General features: G+C 36.1%; 1 protein-coding gene across 18 annotated transcripts in view; it reads right to left on the reverse strand.

The window, feature by feature from the left end:
• The window catches only part of marchf8 (membrane-associated ring finger (C3HC4) 8), a 100,262-nt gene that overhangs the window by 12,860 nt on the left and 70,360 nt on the right, over positions 1-17,042 (reverse strand). For 13 of the 18 annotated variants that reach the window (XM_079636333.1, XM_079636348.1, XM_079636345.1 and 10 more), the window contains 3 exons: positions 12,964-13,014; positions 4,561-4,640; positions 3,437-4,255 (listed from right to left, as the gene is read on the reverse strand). In XM_079636333.1, coding sequence (XP_079492459.1) covers positions 3,437-4,255; positions 4,561-4,640; positions 12,964-13,014 — 950 coding nt within the window. The remainder of the gene's footprint in view (positions 1-3,436; positions 4,256-4,560; positions 4,641-12,963; positions 13,015-17,042) is intronic. The other 5 variants (XM_079636339.1, XM_079636337.1, XM_079636340.1 and 2 more) reach the window with 1 other exon arrangement.

Consider the following 17,042-nt stretch of genomic DNA (forward strand, 5'->3'; position numbering starts at 1 on the left):
AAAATACAATTTTGGAGAATACATGGATAGATAAATTGACAGATGATCAATAAATTAAAAATAAAATAAGAATAAATACAATTAAATATTAATTTATTAACACTGAATAATTTAAAATATAAAAGTACTGATGGGGAAATAAACAAATAAATAAATAAAAGACTAAATTTTACCTGCATTAACAACACTATAAATATTTTATATATATATATATATATATATATATATATATATATATATATATATATATATATACACACACACACACAATACAATTTTGGAGAAAACATGGATAGATAAATGGACAGATGAAAAAAATATATATATATATTTGATAAAATATTAACACAACTCATTTATGATAGCTGCAACTGAGATGTAATGAGACTGAATATATAAATGATTATATTTTGAGCAGATTTAGTCATATTTTGTAAATTGTTCATTGACATGAATGCTGGTAGATCTGAAACAAACACAAGGGGGGAACTACATTTCTGTGCTAGCAGATCTCAAAGTACAACGTCAGTGTCATGGGTTTGCTTCCAGGAAACGTGATAAAATGCACACTTTCAATTTTGTAAGTCACTTTAAATTAAACAGTCTGCCAAATTTGCTAAATAAAGTCTACAGACATAAGAGCGTTGGCTGATTTCATTAAACATTACAAGCATTTCAAGCAGCAGTACTTTCCAGAGGAACGAGGAAAAACTATATAGACAACCATAAATTTAATCCCTGATGTTTATACTTACTGACAGAACAACATACAATAAATGACATTATGGGCACAGCACACGGTTTAGCCACCGTAATGGATGTAACAATCATATCCTTCGCGATACTGGCCCTATAAATGTTAACTAGCTGCCGCGGGCACAAATGAGAGGGAAGATTGCTTCCGTGTCAGCGTCCAGAGGAGGCTTTTCAGACTGAATGACCAGGATAATAACTATTTTCAGACATGCCTGATCCAGTCAAGGCTCTACAAGATTAGTAAACAGCACAGACAAAGAGAAAAACGAAACCCGTCGCATCTCCATCATCTTTTATGTGGCTTTACAGCCCATCTGAGCACAGTGTAGTGTAATAACTTCCACGAGGGCTGAAGGCACATCGCTTTAATATGCTCCTTTTGTTTATGATCGCTCGTTTTCTTTTGGGGGTTTTTACTATAAAGGCTAGATTAATTTCCCTCTCTCACTTCTATTTTAATCAGATTGTATAAAAAGTAAACCAACGCTAGATTAGATTAAATTAGAACAGTTAGAATCAATCCAATTACCAAATTTAAGACATTATCCGGCTTTTTCACAAGGTTTGGCCCATGAGTTCATTGACCTGATGTTCTGGAATAGTGAAATTATTTCATTAGACAAACATTCACTCTATATAGCACTGTATTAAAGTAGATACACTGACAGATATTATCCTATATAATTCATTCTATATCCATTTTTTAAATCATTTTTATGATATTTGATATGTATACATGATATGTATTTGCAGTGACATGGCCGAAAAGTTTCATTCAAGTAAAACATTTTCTCACATTTTCCATGTAGTTCTCCCTAGATAAACATTTGGAAAAATGTGTTAACTATTTTCATTTATATGCACCAATATTATTAATACATTTTCAACACACTGTATATTTTCACTAAATCATTTTAATACATGAAAAATGTCACATGACTTCATTGAATGTTTTTGGGTGTAAACGATTATTGAATTATATTTTTAAATATATATATAACAATAAAATATATATATATATATATATATATATATATATATATATATATATATATATATATATATATATATATATATATATATATATATATATATATATATACACACACACACACACACACACACACATATATATATGTCTTTAGGTATATATATATATATATATATATATATATATATATATTTTATATATATACCTCAAGACATATATGTGTGTGTGTGTGTATACACATGTATATATATACACATGTACCGGTATATATACACACACATATACATACATAACACAAAACAAAGAGCAGACATAAATACAATTCCTATATTATTCCATGACTAGATCCCTCATAAACAAAAAAATTCAGATGCTGCTAAAATATACAAATGCACCGGTACATGGGATGTTCCTCCCACATAAAATGTGTCCTTGCCACGGGTCACACCTCAAGACACCTGAGCATACTTTGTGGTAGATCTCCTAGCCTGGGTATGTCAGCTCTGGTTTAAACCAATAAGTCTTGCTGGCTGATCTCTAAATGTCAGCTATTTTAAGAGCACATGTGTTTTCACAGCACCGCGTGAGTGGTAATACATGTGGGAAGAAACCTCACCTCACCCTTAAGAAAGATGTACACAATTGATATAACATAATAATTCTAGTAAAGTGCATGCAATAACTTTAGCTTTCATTTACATAAGATCATCTTCTCAAAAACCTTGTAGGATGTAGCCACTTTCCAAACAACCATAGGCTAAATCCAAACATTCACACTACTATTTAGTAGGTGAAAAATAGTATGTGAAAAGAATACCATGTCTGAATTCACAGTATTTATTAAACAGTAGGTGAAAAGTGTCAGGATGACATACTACTTCTGAAGAGATGTGAATATGATAAACACTTTTCTATCCCATGAAGCCATAGTAGAGGAGTTGTGAATAGTAATGAAGCGATGCAACTGACACTGGTAGAACACATGACAATGACAACGTGGCAAATGTATTCAGTACCTACCAATTTTGGACGCAGCCACATTATTTTTCTATATAAGCCACAGAGGAGTTCACTTGAAAATGACTTCCTGAAATCTGAGATGTCAAAAAGTATTTGTTAAAACCAAGTCATATTCATAAGTACTTAGACTTCTAAGGTATTTTTTGTTGTAATTAGTCATCGGCAAAGCCATTTACTCCTTCACAAGTTGCGTGCTAATTGTTTCCTGAGGCATCCATGAGGCCCTGTAGATGAATACTCAGAAAAATCACCTCAAATACCAAAGCCAGAGAGCCAAAACTGCAATCAGATCTCAATCTCCATTCTACCTAAACTTCATCATTCGAGAAAATACCATAGGTATCGATTGGATCTCTCAGAGGAAATCTGCTTGGATTATCCATGACAGTGCTGTGGAACACAATATGTATCCCGCACAGCAGGCTAGACACTTCCTCTTCCACACCGTGGATCTTTAACACTCACAACTCCACCCATATACGAGCCTTATCATCGATTGCCATTAGCAAAACGATCACAGCACTCTGGCTCTAACAGGAAGGATAAACAGGGACTGGTTGGAAATAAATATCCAGATGAGGGCTGTAGAGGGACTACAAGGATGAATCACTCTAGAGGTGAAGCCCATGGGTAAGAGGAGCTGGGCGGGAGTGAGTAAGCCCCACCAACCTGCAGCAGTCCCCCGACAGGGAGTAGGGCGACAGGGGCCCGTTTTTTTCCGACAACGGAGAGGAGCATTGGTCCAAGTCGCTGTCCTCCTCGAGAGAGCAAAGAGGAGCCTCTAACCCCTCTGTCTTCAGCTTCCACCGAGACGAATTGTCCTCGAACACTTCGTCGTCCCCCATCTCCTCCATACCGACGTCTAGCATGGCGCTGGATGATTTGGCGATGTGGAGCCTTGAAGTGTAGCTTCCCATCTCAGACGCCTGCAGACTTCCGGCAGTGAAAGAGCGGGTGAGCGGAAAGATGACGCGCAGGAATTTGGAGCTTCTTTGAAAGTCTGACTGTGGAGGAGCAGGAGGAGCCAGGCAGTTCTCTGGCCTTGGGTTGGAGATGTATTTGTAGTTGTTGAGGAAGGATGGAGGCTGAGAAGCAAACAGAGGGGGAGAGTTGGCTTGACCATTGAGGGCTTTGATGTGGCTGTCTTGGATGAGTTGTTCCTTCTCCACTCCCAGCTCCCCGTCCGAACAAGTGCGGTCTATAAAGTGAAGGCCGCTGCATAGGCTGTCCATCTTTGGTCCCACATCATTCAGAGACTTTGAGAACTTGAGATTGCCTTCTTCTGGTTTCAAGTTGACTGATGGTTTGAGTAGAGAGAGCCATTCTGTGCCAAACAAGGTCCTATTTTTGGGTTTGGTGGGAGAGTCCAGGCAGAGCGTGGTCATGGTGACACACTGAGATGCTGAGCTTTTACCATTAGAGTTCAACAGCACTACAGTGGCCTGTAAAGGCCTCTGTGAGCCCAGGTCCTGAGCGAGGTCATTAGAACTGCATTCGAGAGGAGAGGGATGGGACAGAGAGAGAGATGCAGAAACAGAGATGGGAAGAGAGAAAACGGACGTAAAGATACATGCAACATGCATTAGAGAACAAATGGAGAAAGATTACAAAAAGACAGGTGGGAGGAACCAAGAGGAAGGTTAGAAAACAAAATGGCAGATTCAAGAAGGATGGCAATGTTTGCCCACTGATGCTCTGAGAGTTCAGTATCTCTCTAGATCTTTCTCTCTCTTTCAGTACATGATCAGACAGGAGCATGAAGAGGCTTCAGGGTTGAGGGAGGGCAAACCTACCTGCATATATCCTGGTTCGAGGGCGTCACTGAAGTCCTGGGGAAACTGTAGGGAGCGTTCACAGAGGTCGGACTTCCTGCCTGTATGCAAAACAGAGACCATAGCAGCAAATTAGAAACTTTAACTTAATCAGCACTTCTTGATGAAAATCCCAGTCCTTGCAAGGCATCAAAATGTTTGAAGTAAAGTTAGCTTCTTGTTTTTTGGTTCGGCGTAAATTAAATGCATCACAGCCACTTTGCCATTGTCACAACATATAGCACATCTTTTTAAATATATGCTAAAGTTCAGTAAGATTTTTCTTAGTAAGAAATTAATTTTATTCAGCAAGGATGCATCAAATTGATCAAAAGTTACAGTACATTTATACAGTAATTTATAAACATATGATTTCTATTTCAATTAAAGGCTGTTCTTTTGTACTTTCTATTCATAAAAGAATTGCATCATGGTTTCCACTAAATATTAAGGGTTTTCAACTGTGATAATAAGAAAAGTTTCTTCAGCACCAAATCAGCATATCAGAATGATTTCTGAAGGATCATGTGACACTGAAGACTGGAGTAATGATTCTGGAAATTCAGCTTTGTCATCACAAAAATAAGTTACATTTTAAAATATATTAAAATAGAAAACACTATTTTTTAATCAACTAAATGCAGTCTTGGCAAGCGTGAAATAATTATTTTTAAATAATTTTGGGTGATATGTGTATATGGTTAAATATATGCAAGGAAGATAAGACCAATCATGATTCAGAATGAAAACAGATTGAAGAAAGATGACATGTCATTGATGTAAGTTATTTTTTAAATGTTGAACATTACATCAATGGAAGATTTGGGGAGATGTGAAAAAAAAAAGAAAAAAAAGTTTACATTAAAGATGAATAACTTTTTGAAAATTTCTCTCTCACACACAAACAAACAAATATTACCTGGCCGTTCGAATCAAAGCAGCATGGATCGCATGCACAATGCTTGATTCCATCATTTATGTCCCAGACTAATTACATATCGATTCTATCTGTAACAAACAGAGAATTTATAGCCCTGAGCCTGACAGGGATCAATACAGGATAGAGTGTCCGGAACTGCCCTCTACACTAACACACAAGCTGACACACACAGTCACACAAATTCACATCTTTGATGAATAATGTTCAAAGAAACTAGGAAATAATATTGTGTTCAGGCACGACAAATGTGGAAGTATGTCTTTAAACAGCGCTTTACATTAGCACTTCTATTAAAACTTAACCACGATTTCATAGTTCACAAACACAAACATACACACCCTTTCTGTTTATGAAGGCTGTAACATTTTCAAACATTTAATGGTACTTTCCACACAATAGAGCCTGGGGTTGGGCAGTATATCGTGTTTGTATGATACATCGATATCTTTTTATTAAATAAATGACAGCTATCGAGGCAATATAGTTTATATCAATATTCAGTAGTTTGATATTACTCAGTTTGGTCAATAAAATTAATATTACTCGTCATCTCTCTGGTAGTGTGACTCTCTTCCTTTTCCTGTTGCGGCTGACCCCTAGAGGTCGTAACAGAGTGCACCTGAAAAATCGCGGAGGACACAAAGTGAACTGCTGCGCGGAAAGTGCATAATTCAATTTGCCCTAAATATAAGACATGCATTAGGGCTCCACACGGAAGATATAGTTCACCTGTAAAGTTTAAAGTGGCTTGCCCCGTCAGATGCTCTGACAGATGTGCTGTTTAATGCATCTAAAATGTGTGCACATTTTAAAGCCAAATTTAAAAAATATTTAAATATTACATAGACAATTAAAAAGATTTGCAGATTAAAAAATAATAATAATAAAAAGTTACATTTTTACACACATGTAACACAGGCATAGCTATAAAATTGTGGTTTTGGTATTTTAAAACATTATGTATGTACAGTATACACATTTACTTAATATATCTAGTAATAAAACACATTGGATGTGTTCTTCTTAAGAATAGTGGAAAGTGGCAAATGTGTTTGTCTATGTTGCAGTCAAGTTGTGACGACAGTGTGAACGTGATTAACTGAGTAACTCCGGCTCCATGCAGCCCCAGTCAGCAAGATAAGGTGTATTTTCAAGCTTGACAGAGTGTGTGTTTGTAAAGAGAAGATTCCTTCTGAGATGTGATATACACACACAATCATGGGAATAAAAAAAAAAAAAAAAAAAAAAAACTAGACAAAACCACATAGCGACTGCTAGATGAGGCACAGAGTCTTACACATGTCGACACATGAGCAAAAATGCTAGTGATAGAAAATAGTCCTGCAGTTATGGAATTTGCCTCTAGCCATTTTAAAGTGTAGATTCAATCTACCTGTGAGTACATTTGTGAACATTCAAAAAATACTTGTTTGTGGAGGCCAACAGCTTGTCACACTATGGGAGTTATTCAGAGATAATGGAAAATCATTTATCCTTTATTGCGAACATCGAACTGACATTAGCTCAGACCTGCGAGACAAGTGAAACCAGAACAGAAATGTTATAAACAAGGCCCATCACTGCATGTGGTTTTAGTTAAGATGTTGACAGCATGTTTGAATGCCCAGCTGACAGCAATTTTATCACTGGAAGCTGCCAGGTCGATAGCAGGCATTCCTGATGCTGGATGCCATACGATTTAAATATTTTAAATGAAATGTTTTGCCAGTAAAAAAATACAAAATAAGGATGTCATTCTATTTTGACAAGTTTTTGCCTTCCTCAAAACATCAAGATGCAGGGGAAAGTGTTAACTGCAGCAGAGCAAAATGCATCATATCATTAACAAGATGAACGATTATCAATCCATGAATTAAACATTGAGAAAACAGAATTTCTGATATGGTTTTCTCTGCTTCATTTTTAACAAACCGAACAGTGAAATCACCTACAGTAACATTCATTTCTCAGTCTTACTTATCCCTTTAGTCCACTTGATTGTCCCACTGGAGATGAATCACATAATCTCCACTGACTTCATTCCCATTGGTAGCCGGCCGCCCCTTCAAATTGCTGCTAATTTGCATAAAGTTGCACTCAACTTTGTTGAGTTGAGTTTCTAGACATGCCCACACAGCATCGCCAACAGTAACTGTCACTCATGTTAGAGCTCAATTTAATGGGCAGCAATTCAAGAAATCTCCAGCTTCATTACCACATATTTTTGAGACTTGAATGTTTTTTTCTGGTCAACACAGGAAAAACATCAGAAGTGCAGAGAGAACATTATTGGTATATGATGTGTTCTAGCCTTCAGATGCTAAGAGCAATTTTTGTCAGTTTGTCAGATGCTAAAAAAAAAAAAACATATTAGAATGATTTCTGAAGGATCATGTGAAACTGGAGTAATGATGCTGAAAATTCAGCTTTACTATCAGGAATAAATTACATTTTATAATATATTCAAATAGAAAGCACTTTAAATTGTAGTAATATTTCACAATATAACTGCATTTATTTTATTAAAAAGTAAAAACGGACTTAATGAACATAAGAGACTTCTCATAAAAATATTTACAAATTCTTACAGACCCAAAACTTTTTAACACTAGTGTATTTAAAAACAAACAAAAATAAAAAATAAAAAAACAAATCACCTTTAAGGCTTTCTGAAAGGACGATCACCTGAGACATAAACGTCAAAGTAAATCTTTGTGACTTCAATTCTGTTATCAGAGAACATATAGGAGAAAGAATGAACATGTGGGATACATTCGAGAGGGAGAGTAAAGCCCATGCCTCCAAAACTGCTCAGCAATCCTTCATAAGACCTTCCGATCTCTTTCTCTCTCCACAAAGCTATACTGTAAAGTCGGTGTGTGCCATCCGCCTCTGGAGGGCTAAATAGCTTCCAGTGACGAGTGTTATTCTGGGAGTTGTCCTCTCTCCATGGCTCCATTCATCACACACACACACACACACACACAGAGCACAGTGACCTAGCAACTTGGGCCAAGATTACACGCTCCAAAATCTTCCCTCAGCCCACATCACAACACAAACACAAGCACAAGTGAGCAAAGGGCCAGACAACTAAGGTTAATACACAAACTGAATAGTTTAATTACAAACAAAAACTAAATGTTCATACTGTTAAATTGTACCTGCCAAATGTGAAAATGTCAATGTTCAAAAAAGATTTTCATGGTCTCCTGGCCCTGAGCCGTAAGATATCACTAAATCGCTCACTTATACATACAGTATACTGAGCAACTACTGTTTCCCATTATCCACCTACAGTAGATGCCTACAAATCATTATCAGTCTTTTGAAAAAGACATGTGATGTAAAACAGTGATTCTCAACCTTTTAGACTTCAGTCTTTGTTCACGAAAATCCAATTACTTTTCCAGTTGTTCCAGATTATCTGGATAAGAATAAAGGCCTCCTGGTTGAGAACTACTGGTATAAAATAGTGAGTTAACTTGTGAATCGGAAGATTATATTATTAACTTGATAAATCTGTAACTCTGGCTATAAAGGTCAGTTCATGGAATGTTAATGTGAATGAGGAAATAAATGATTACACACTGTAGGTTTTTTGTTGATAGCATTATTGCATAAATGCTAAAAACCCAGTGTGACGCAGTTAGTAAGAATGTTTCATAATGAGGTGGATTTGAGTTTCTTGTGATCTTTTGGATTAAAAGCAAATCAAAAGGAAATTAGGAAAAAGTTGCGTACAGAAACAGAATGATTTGTTTCCAGACTGTTCAACCCAAACCAGTTTTCTGGAAGCAACTCTGCAGCTAATTGTTTTTACATTATCATCTGCACAATTTGAGGCGTATGTCTACATAGAATGATTATGTAAATGAACACAGATGCTGGCATAAAAAAGGTCTGTCAATCACTTGCATGTGACACTTGATGTGACGAGGCAATCACAACAGATGTTCTACCCTTCTTTAAAAACATACTTAAACTAGGTATATTTTACCTACACAGTCCTCCTGCCTTCTATATGTCAGACAGACAGACATCCCTGCCCCAAACCCACACCACTGTTTGAGCTTGTGTTGCTGAGCAGTAAGTTCAAAGTACAATGAACTTTAAATGTAATTTAAGTTGAAATAAACAAACATTCAAGTTGAATGTTGTACAACATAAAAAGTTGAAAATTGCTTAACTTATAAAGTTTAAAAATTTTAAAATTTAAATCAATGTAAAAACATATGTTGTCATAACTTATTGATCATATCATTTTTTTTACAGTGTCAAGTATTTTAACATTGAGAGAGAAAAAAAAATCACTTTAAGGTCTAGTTTCACTAAAAAATAAAATGATCATTTAGTCACCCTCGTGTTGTTCCAAACTTGTTTGATTTTGTGTTGTAAAACACAAAAGATATTTTAACTTTAGTTTCTACGTAACATGATTGAACCCCATTGACTTGCAAAAAAATGCATTTAAAACAAATATCATTGAATGAATGAATGAATGAATGAATGAATGAATGAATGAATGAATGAATGAATGAATGAATGAATGAATGAATGAATGAATGAGGCATTAATATAGCGCTTTCATATGTACTACTGTACATCCAAAGCGCTTTACAATCATATCAGGGGGTCTCTCCTCAACCACCACCATCATCTTTTATGTTTCACATAAGAAAGTCAGTCATATGGGATTGGAACAACATGAATAATAAAAAAAGGTATTTCATATTTGGATGAACTATCCCTTTAAGGCTGGGGAGATTAACCCAACCAGGAAGATTCTGTATAACAACAACACTGACATGGATCAGTTGAGTGTGTTGTTTTGTTTGATTGCTTAATGTGCGGCTGAAATGACAGAGCTGACAGGAACACCCCATGGACCCCTATTAGGACCCTTTGGGTTTCTCAGCAGTCAAAACCTTGTCATGCAGCATGAGTGCGTGTCGGACACTGAAATGATAACAACTGTAATGGGACCTCTTATGTTATTAATCCTGTCGGAAACAAATGAGCTCTGGAATGATGAAACGTTTCTTTCCGTTGGGAATGAACGCAGATCATCCTGATGCTCCTTGGTGCAAAACAGTCAATTGAACATGTGCTACAGTACATGAGGCTTTAAAAGTAAATGAAGACAAACTTTTCACTCAACTCCTAAAAGCACTAAATTATGAGAACAAACATTTAGGGAATTCACTGCACAGAGTCCGTCTAAATTAAACGAATATGGTTCACGTACACTTCAAAAGGTGGCCTAAGGGAGTTGATATTCTGGTGTCTTCCATATTTACAATGTGCAAAATAAAGGAGATATGCTTCAAGCAAAATTAAAGAACTCACTGGTGGGACGTCATTTCGAACAAAAATCAGGCCAAAACAAAGTTTGTTTTGGGAGTTTGAAACAGCTTGCCAAAGCTAACTTTCCGGAAAAGTTCGCTCAGGCTGGTAAACACCCTCAAACTACCATTGATCCATGGCGATTATGTAATAGGTAGGTGTGGCTCTGAGGCTCCGCCTTCGACATGGAAATCTTCACCGGTTCATTTCTTCTGTTCAGTCTTGCTTAGTTCAGACGCAAGAAAACATGAACACACTGGACTGTGGAGAGTCGCTTTATAGTAGATATTGAAGATTTAATTCTAATTAAAATACAAACTGACACTTTTTTTCATGTATAATGATACTTGCTTTAAAAAAAATATTTTGTATGCGGTGGTATATAAACACTGTAAACGTGACGTGACTTGACTGGTGTGGCTTGTGCAAACCTGTCCACATCGCTATAAACGAATGCTTTCTTAACTAAAGTTTTCTCACCACTGTCATTTTTGTTGTGCGTTTATTTTGTTATTCTGAGGAAAAAGCCCAGCACAATTTAATCTACACGCCGGTGCAAGCAGTGTGGGAGGCGTCGGGATGTTTCCGAACTTATATTATTCTGCTGAAAATGTATTTCAAACGTCTTTTTACTCCTAAGCGAAGAATGAAAAAGAACTTTGCAGTGAGAATATCGGTGTCGTAAGTTTGAACCATGCATTCAAACCAAATGTGAAAACAGCCTATAAGCGCTCAAGACTCGAGCGTGAACTCCTAGTCCTCAGTAGCTGAATGTCTTGAGCTACACCAGTGGAGCGTTTTTCAGGACAGGTGACCCTGACATCTATTAGTTCATGTGAAGGGTTTATCTGTTAAGAGGCTCAATGTTACGCAGAAGTGCAGTAAATCTCCACTAAGAGGAAGAGAACCATGTTAGAGTGAAAATGCCTGACAGATATGACTCCAACATGAACTCACTCGCTAACATACTTGCGCCCTGTCTTTAAAATAGTCAAATCAATACCCATATGGGGTAGGGTTTATTTGAATAGGGTGAGAGCAAATCTGTTTGTGTTTATAGGTGGAATCCAACTCCATTTTATATTAAAAGAAATAAACGCCAAAAAAGGAACACTGTTACATAACTAGATAAAAAAAGACAAATACATGAATGCTAGCAATATAAGCTGGATTATACTCATCAATGCATTTTAAAATGTGTCCAAATGTAGTTCATTATGCAACGAAAGAACATGTAACACAGGCACATATTAATATATAATCTAAGAAATAAGACTAAAAGTGACATTGTTTTTTCATTAGAGTGGAAACACTACACACAAGTATATAAGTGCAGGGACACTTCTAGCTATCTAATGACGCTTTCGGAAATGTGACAATGCAAGTACGCACTATATTCTCAACATGGGTGCAAAGGCCATTGTAGTGCATTACAGTAAACAGTCTTCCATTTCAGATCAACTACTGCCATATAATAAGGCAAAGATTTGAGGAGAATCAAGTGGGAGTTAGTTAAACTGTCAACATGTTTATACTTGGCTACCTGCATGACAACACATCCAGTTAAGTGGCACAGACATTTAAGGGCAACTGTTGCCCCATTTAGTACAGAGGTTTATTACAACAACACTAGCGCAAGAACTCGTAATAAAATATACACTGGGAATGAGGACCTGCAAGCATTCAGGTCTCATTTGCATAGTTGCAGAGAATGTTTTAAGCCTAGGCACATGGTATTCATTAAATATCAGACAGATAAACAGGTGAAAATGGGAATTCAAGATTGGATAATAAAGTACAAAGCTTCCTTGACCTGAAAAATAACCACAGTGAAAGTCTACATAAGCATAAAATGAGCTCTTGAGATTTTGTTATTGTCTGCTGCACTTTTTTCTTGCTTCTAGGTCAGATTAAATGTCCTTCCTATCTCCTTTGCATCAAGCAAATAAATATATTTCTGTTTGAAATGCTTAGAAATCCCGACAGAACAAAGTATGAGGGAAATGAAAAAGGTATTTTTAGATAGCAGGTGCAGACCCCCTAGAAAGCTAAGCCACTCGCTCAGTCTCAGTAGAAGAGAAGGAAATGGATTTTCATACCTTTGAAATGTTGCTGGACCTGCTTGCAGAATGACCAAGCGTTTTCTCGTTCTGTGGAAGAAAGAAAAAGTTTCAGAACAGTGCTTGGCATTTCTTTCAGAAGAAACTATGAGAACAAGTACAAAGTCTCCTGGAACTGACTGCTAAAAAGGTTTTTTTAAATAACGCTGCAAATTTCAGAATCTTTAAAAGGATGAAATACACCTACACAGAAAGGAAATACATTTTGTGTGATTTAACTATATGACTGCATTCATTAATGGTCTTTATGCTCAATATTTCTCAGCTGGTTAATTCCACCCTTAAGCATTGAGAAGAGATGTCTTTTTCCTGCTGTGTTATATTATTTATAGGCCAGTTGTGACTGTAATGTAAGAGGGTTGCTATATTACCACAGATGTTCTCTGAGAAACTGATTTGTTCTACTGCAATATAATGAAATAGTGAATGAAATGGTGAATATTAAAGGTGCAGTAAGCGATTTCTGAGAAACACTGTTGATATTTGAAATCAATCCAAACAAACACATGATTCCCTTATTTGCATTGCCCCCAAAATGCACAAACACGCAATGCAAGAGGGAATGTCTCTTTATCAAAGCTGAACCAAAGGAAAATATTGCTATGCGATGACAAACGAATAACAAGGAAGAACAAAAATGAACATACAGTTCACATACAAGCAAAAGTTGGTTGTTAGTCACCAGCAGCTCCAGACAAACAATAGCATTCAAAACTGTCCTGTTACTATAGCTAACACTACCACAACAGCTTATCTGGATTCTGTGAAACACAGCAAAACAAATGTTACTTATGGAGCAGAAACAACACAACCTCAGCGTCCGTTTTCAGGCCTGGTCCCTCCAGCGCTAATATTAGCACAGATCTTAAAACTCGTCTGATCTAAACTCTTCTTTTTCCAGTGATATTCCTCTGACCTTTTCTCTTTTGTAATGTCTTTCAGCCATCTCTCTTTCTACAGTCTCTCTTCAAATCTCACTCTCTCCCGTCATGAGTGGACACGCCCCCTACTGCTGATTGGCTACAAGCGTGTTGTGGTGCTCGGTTAACCGCACCTTTAAGTGCTTTAAGAAGGAAAGAGTGATGTTGTTCATCTGCAACAGTTTCTTAACAGCCTCGTCAATGAATGGTAAACAATTTCTGAAAGAGAACCGAATCTCCGGACCAAAACAGACAAAACAAAAAAGCTGAAACTAGAGGTCGACCGATTCATCGGTTTTGCCGATTAATCGGCACCGATTGTTGACTGGTGGAACTATCGTTATCGGCAAAAATATATACCGATAGTTTTTCCTGGTTGCGTCCATTGCTGGAGCGGCTGAGAAGAGAGAGAGCGTCTGATGTCCGCGGAGAGCGCTGACATCAGACGCGCGTTTAAAGCACCGACAGCTCAAATGTATGTATACAGTACATTGTCATATCATTATAAAGTGATAAATTTGTTGACTAAATGCTGCATTAGTAGAGAAAGAACAGCACAACAGTGTGTTTGTTTGCCTTCGAGGCTGAGAGGACGCTAACATTAGTAGTACCTCAAGCGGTTAAAACACTGACAAACATAAACGTAGCCTAAGTCCGACCCGAATGTTTAATGTCACAATTGTTACCTCTATATTTGCATTAGTTCATATCCAGCTGGTCACTTTTATGCATTAAATATGCAGAGAAGTTGCATATTTAAAGCTAGAGACGTAAGCAAACTGATATGTTCATACAGCCGACAGAAACATAAACGAATCAGAAAAGCATTCGATTTCGGTTATTTTATTTTTTTTCATCTTCACTTTAATAAAAATGTTGTTACTTTTTTATTAATTAAGTTGGCTTGAAAAGAACAGTTAAATAGTTAAATTTTGAATGTAACTGGTTTTATTTGTTATTTAGAGTATTACTTTTTGTTTCAGTTTGAATGAATGTCTTTTATTGACTTAAATATTTATTCACATTTATATATTTATTTCATTTAGCATGTTTTCATGGTTCAATACAGTTTTTTTTATTTTTATAATAAAGTTCAGCACTGTTTTACTTGGAGTGTTATGTTTGTTTTTATCCAGTATCAATTTTAATAACTATCGGTTCATTAATCGGTTATCGGCAAGTATGGCCCAACCTAGCTATCGTTATCGGTAAAATCCACTATCGGTCGACCTCTAGCTGAAACAAGTGATAAAAGCATTGCTTATGCACGTAACGTTGTATGCGATATTCTAAGCTTTTTGCTCAATGTTGCTTGCTCAAATATTCTTGCTCAAAATGTTGCTTTTTTTTAATGAAACTTACCCACATTCAAGTGTTGATAAAAAAAGAATGCATGAAGCTGGAATAAAAAGTTTTTTTTTTTTTTTTTTAAACAGTTTAGTTTAAACAGTTCTCTCTTCTTTTGATATAATGCATTTTCAGATGTTCATACAACAAAATTCTGGGGGCCATGAAATTGTGAAAATTATCAATATATTAATGTATTCACTATTATACATCAGTAAACCTTCTCTTATGAGCCCAAAATAAACATAATTTGGGCTCAAGTTTTTAAGTAGACCTTCGTGTTTCGTGGCTAAATTGTGGTTAGACTCTAACTACAACAGAGAAACCCTGAGCAAACCCACCCTTTCCTCTTTAGTGACATGACATCTATTCATGTACAGATTGTCATTGTTTTCAGTCTTATTTAATCTTTTATTGTTTCAAATCATACCCAGTTAAAAATAGACTAAGCTCTAGATATGTTTAATCAATTTAATGCATCTGGAATAAAAATAGTAATTTATTTCCTAATAATTACTGCCCACAAACTTTTGAATGGTAGCGCACAGGCCTATATACCAAATATCATTTCTTATATGATTCAGTCATGTTTTTGAGAGGGTTCATGAGTCAACCAAACAAAATCTTCTTTTAGTCTTGCATCATTTATAGCACAAAAAACCCCACTTCAAAACAACCAGCAGCATTACATTTAGAACAATAGAAAACTAGCACATGCTCGTTTAGCATTTCCAGTCCTGTGTGAATTATGAGGCAGAAATGCTGTTAATATCAGTGCTTGGCAGAGAAAAGCTCTGCAACAAAGAGCCCTTTGGCACAATGTGCCATGATTAGCGAGTGTGTGTGTGTGTGAGAGCTCATTGTTTTTCCTCTGAACTGAACTGAACTGTAATGGTGAGGACCCAATATGTGTGAGAGCATGTGCAGCAACAGAAGGACATGCTCTTTATCTTTAATCATTCCTGTGTTTTTTACTCATGTCTCCAGTCCTGTGCTGTTACCATGGAGATGGCAGAGGAAGAGACCGAGTGCTAAATCCCAACTGGTTACGGTCTTTCTCTTAAGTAGAATATCAGCCATTCTAGACATCAAAACACTTCATCTTTTCCATATACAACATTTTTCACATGACCAAAAAAAAACAAAAAAACAATGAAATTTCATCAACCATCTATCATCATCCATTTAAACCAGGAAACAAACGTTTTCTTTTCTTTTTATGACAAAGAGCTTTATTGATCGCAACATGTCTTATTCTTTATAGTTAAACAGTGTGTGGATTTTCCTAGTTTATTTTTAAGTTTCGTGTTTTCCCTCTTTTGTGAACTTGTATTTCAAACTAAACATGTCTTGATTATTATGTGTAACTAGGTTTTTTAAATGTTTTGCATTACGCATTTTAAACGCACTTGAAAGCCATTGCAATTAAAGGGTACAGGATTTTATGCATCATAAGCAAGATATATTGTATTATAAAATGACTGGATGTGAAGTTAATATTAAAGGAATACTTTAATGTCAGTGAAGGTTGAGAACTAATGTTGTTTGATGTCACTGACGTCAAACCCAGTGAAACTGATGAACATCTAATGATTTGAGAGCTTGAATGTATAAATTCAACTTCAGTCTGGTTCATTAAACAATGTTGATTGGCTTCAGAAAACATGGACTAAAGCACACAAATCATTTGGACCACTTTTATAGTACTTTTTGTGTCAGTTAGGAGCTCAATAGCACCCATCCACATTTATTATAAATGTGCAATCAGGATATTCTTCAAAAATAAATAAG

Source organism: Phoxinus phoxinus (assembly GCF_949152265.1).
Source record: "Phoxinus phoxinus genome assembly, chromosome: 14".
Lineage (NCBI taxonomy): Eukaryota > Metazoa > Chordata > Actinopteri > Cypriniformes > Leuciscidae > Phoxinus > Phoxinus phoxinus.